This window comes from Mesitornis unicolor, unplaced genomic scaffold, assembly GCF_000695765.1.
Source record: "Mesitornis unicolor isolate BGI_N332 unplaced genomic scaffold, ASM69576v1 scaffold870, whole genome shotgun sequence".
NCBI lineage: Eukaryota > Metazoa > Chordata > Aves > Mesitornithiformes > Mesitornithidae > Mesitornis > Mesitornis unicolor.
Window position 1 is genome coordinate 37,135 of NW_010158772.1, and position 2,743 is coordinate 39,877.

General features: G+C 49.1%; 1 protein-coding gene across 1 annotated transcript; it reads left to right on the forward strand.

Annotated features, from left to right (window-relative positions):
• The first annotated feature begins 1,658 nt into the window (after positions 1-1,658).
• Positions 1,659-2,293, forward strand: RNF152 (ring finger protein 152). The gene is given in 2 exon segments (XM_010184436.1): positions 1,659-2,063; positions 2,066-2,293. Coding segments are annotated over 2 exon segments (633 nt in total).
• Positions 2,294-2,743: the final 450 nt, after the last annotated feature.

Genomic DNA, 2,743 nt, shown 5'->3' on the forward strand with positions numbered 1-2,743 from the left:
GATTGTTTGCTGCTGCGTGTTTGCTGAAGCGCCTTGTGAGCCAAAATCCACTGCTGTTACGACGTCAGCAGCAGGGCCAGTTCTGCCAATGTCCGTGATACCAGTCGTTAGCATCTGAAGAGATGACGTGTGTTAGGTTTTCCCTATTCAAATAACAGTAACTGTCAGAAGTGGAATATGGGACAGTGTGGTCCAGAGGGCTGTCCTGCATGGCAGACCCCACGTCTGTGCCTGCCTTCTCTTCCTGAACTACGTTATTTCTGTTTTACTGATGCTACCCATCGATTGGCATGTTGCAACCTAGTTGCTATGATTCAAGGGGAAGAGCAAGATGTAATTGCATAGGAAGGAAGAAGTCCTCAGTTGTGGTCCTCAGCTGTTAACTCTGTTTTGGGAATAACACTGCAATAACAGAAGATCAGAGGTCACCATACAAATATGTTGGGTTTTCTTTATTGTATTCTCTGGATGCAAATTCAGGCTGATACTTCTTCAAATACAGCAAGAAAGGCAATGTAAAAAGTTATAGAAATGTCACCCCTTCGTATTTATCATACATTGAAATGACCAAAATCAAACAAAGCTAAACAACTCCCACAGTGAGAGTAAACGCAGGTGCTTTTTTTTTGCTGTTGCTTTCATAGCTACAAGAAATAAGTGGGGAAATACAAAGACTTCCTTTCTAAGGAATAGTTCAGAACAAGGTTAGTAACAATTTGCCTTTAATTCAGTGCCTTAACAGATTGTTCTCTATTTGGTGATCCTGGGTCTAAACAGAGCCTTTTGTCTCTGGTGAAGTTTTCATCAGTGAGTAGGTTTATGTTTCGGAGGGCCATGTTTAACAAGCTGCTTGTGTAACCAGGCAAACAGTTAATTTGACTGAAAACGATGTCATTCCTTCTCATTGTGCACAAATGTGGATGTTTCAGTATAGTTACTTGGTTGCTCATTCATGCACAGGCGTAAGCTCAGGAGCCTGTGGAAATGCATCTATTTAAACTTTTTTTTTTTCTTTCCCCCACCTTTCATGCAGACTTAGTGGTTGAGCCAAATAGCTAAAAATCCTCAGGGGTTTAAAGGATTAAATGAGAACAATTGTTAAGGTGCATGGAGGGCTGATAAGTCCTGAAAATATGACAGGAGGTAGATGCTGAAGGACCTGCTTACTGAACTACAGCCTTCCCTGTTACAGGTGTAAATATAACTGAGCAGTGGACTGGAGAGTTGGTAAAGATTTTATAGCTGGGGAAAAAAAAAAAAGATCACCTAGTGATGGCTGACCTGAAAGTTTTCCACTGGGCAGTTTGGTGAAGCCAGTGGGAAGATGCTTTCTTGTTCAGGGTTGCAAATTTGTTTCTCCCACCAGATTACGAGGTCAGAGCTAGTTTTCATTCCCCCTTAGTTGGACTCTTGTTCCACTGGTTCCTGTCACTAACTTCTTCCTTCACGTTTTTTTGTTTGTCTCAGGTACTGAAAGGTTCAGGCCAGCGATCATCCCGTGCTCTCCATAGCTGCTGCCTGGTGCTGCCCTGAGGAGAAGCAGTGGTGGAAAGGTGGGGGCTGCCCTGAGGAGAATCAGCAGCGGGAAGGCGAGTGCTGCCCCTTGGCTTCAGCGAGGCTTGCTGCGAGGCCTGCCGTGCCTCCCTGTGTCAGCCACCATGGAGACTCTGTCTCAGGACTCTCTGCTGGAGTGCCAGATTTGCTTCAACTACTACAGCCCCCGCCGGCGGCCCAAGCTGCTGGACTGCAAGCACACCTGCTGCTCAGTGTGCCTGCAGCAGATGAGGACCAGCCAGAAGGACCTGCGTTGCCCCTGGTGCCGTGGGATCACCAAGCTGCCGCCGGGGTACTCTGTGTCGCAGCTGCCCGATGACCCTGAGGTGATTGCTGTCATTGCAATCCCCCACACCTCAGAGCACACTCCTGTCTTCATCAAACTCCCCAGCAATGGGTGCTACATGCTGCCCTTGCCCCTCTCCAAGGAAAGGGCGCTACTGCCTGGAGACATTGGCTGCCGCCTCCTGCCCGGCAGCCAGCAGAAGTCCTTGGCGGTGGTGACGATCCGTCCTTGCCGGTGGTGACGACCCCGGCGGAGCAGCAGCCGCTGCAGGGCGGCCTTCCCGCTGAGGGGGGAGCAGAGGAGCCGGACCGGAGAGGCGTTGTGAAAAGCTCCACCTGGTCGGGGGTTTGCACTGTGATCCTGGTGGCCTGCGTCCTGGTCTTTCTTCTGGGCATCGTCCTCCACAACATGTCATGCATTTCCAAGCGCTTCACAGTGATCTCCTGTGGCTGAAGTGGAGAGGAAGTGGGCTCCCGCAGGGGGCTGGGTGGGGTCGGTGGTGGTGGTGGTGGTGGTGGTGGTATTGAGCGAGACAATTCACCGCAGCTTTGCCCAAAGACTGCAGAACGCTGTGCACCAGGTGTGCCGGCCCAGCTGTGGCCCCTCAGTGTGGCATCAGGCCTCTTGGCAGCGTGTGGAGATAATCATGTCCTGCGTCTGGCAACAACAGCACTGAGGAGGACTGCATGTGTCACCATAATCATTTATCAAAGGGACTGCAATTTACAGTGATTTTTTTAATTGTGTTACGGAAGTAAAGACATCTATGTAGCTGGTTATACTGTAAAGTATATGGTATGAGCTCTTCTCTAAACACAGTAGATTAAAATCAAAACTGCTCCATGTAGAATTAAAGGAGAATTGGCGTGCGACTCTGTACAAGGTGTTCAATACCAATCCATA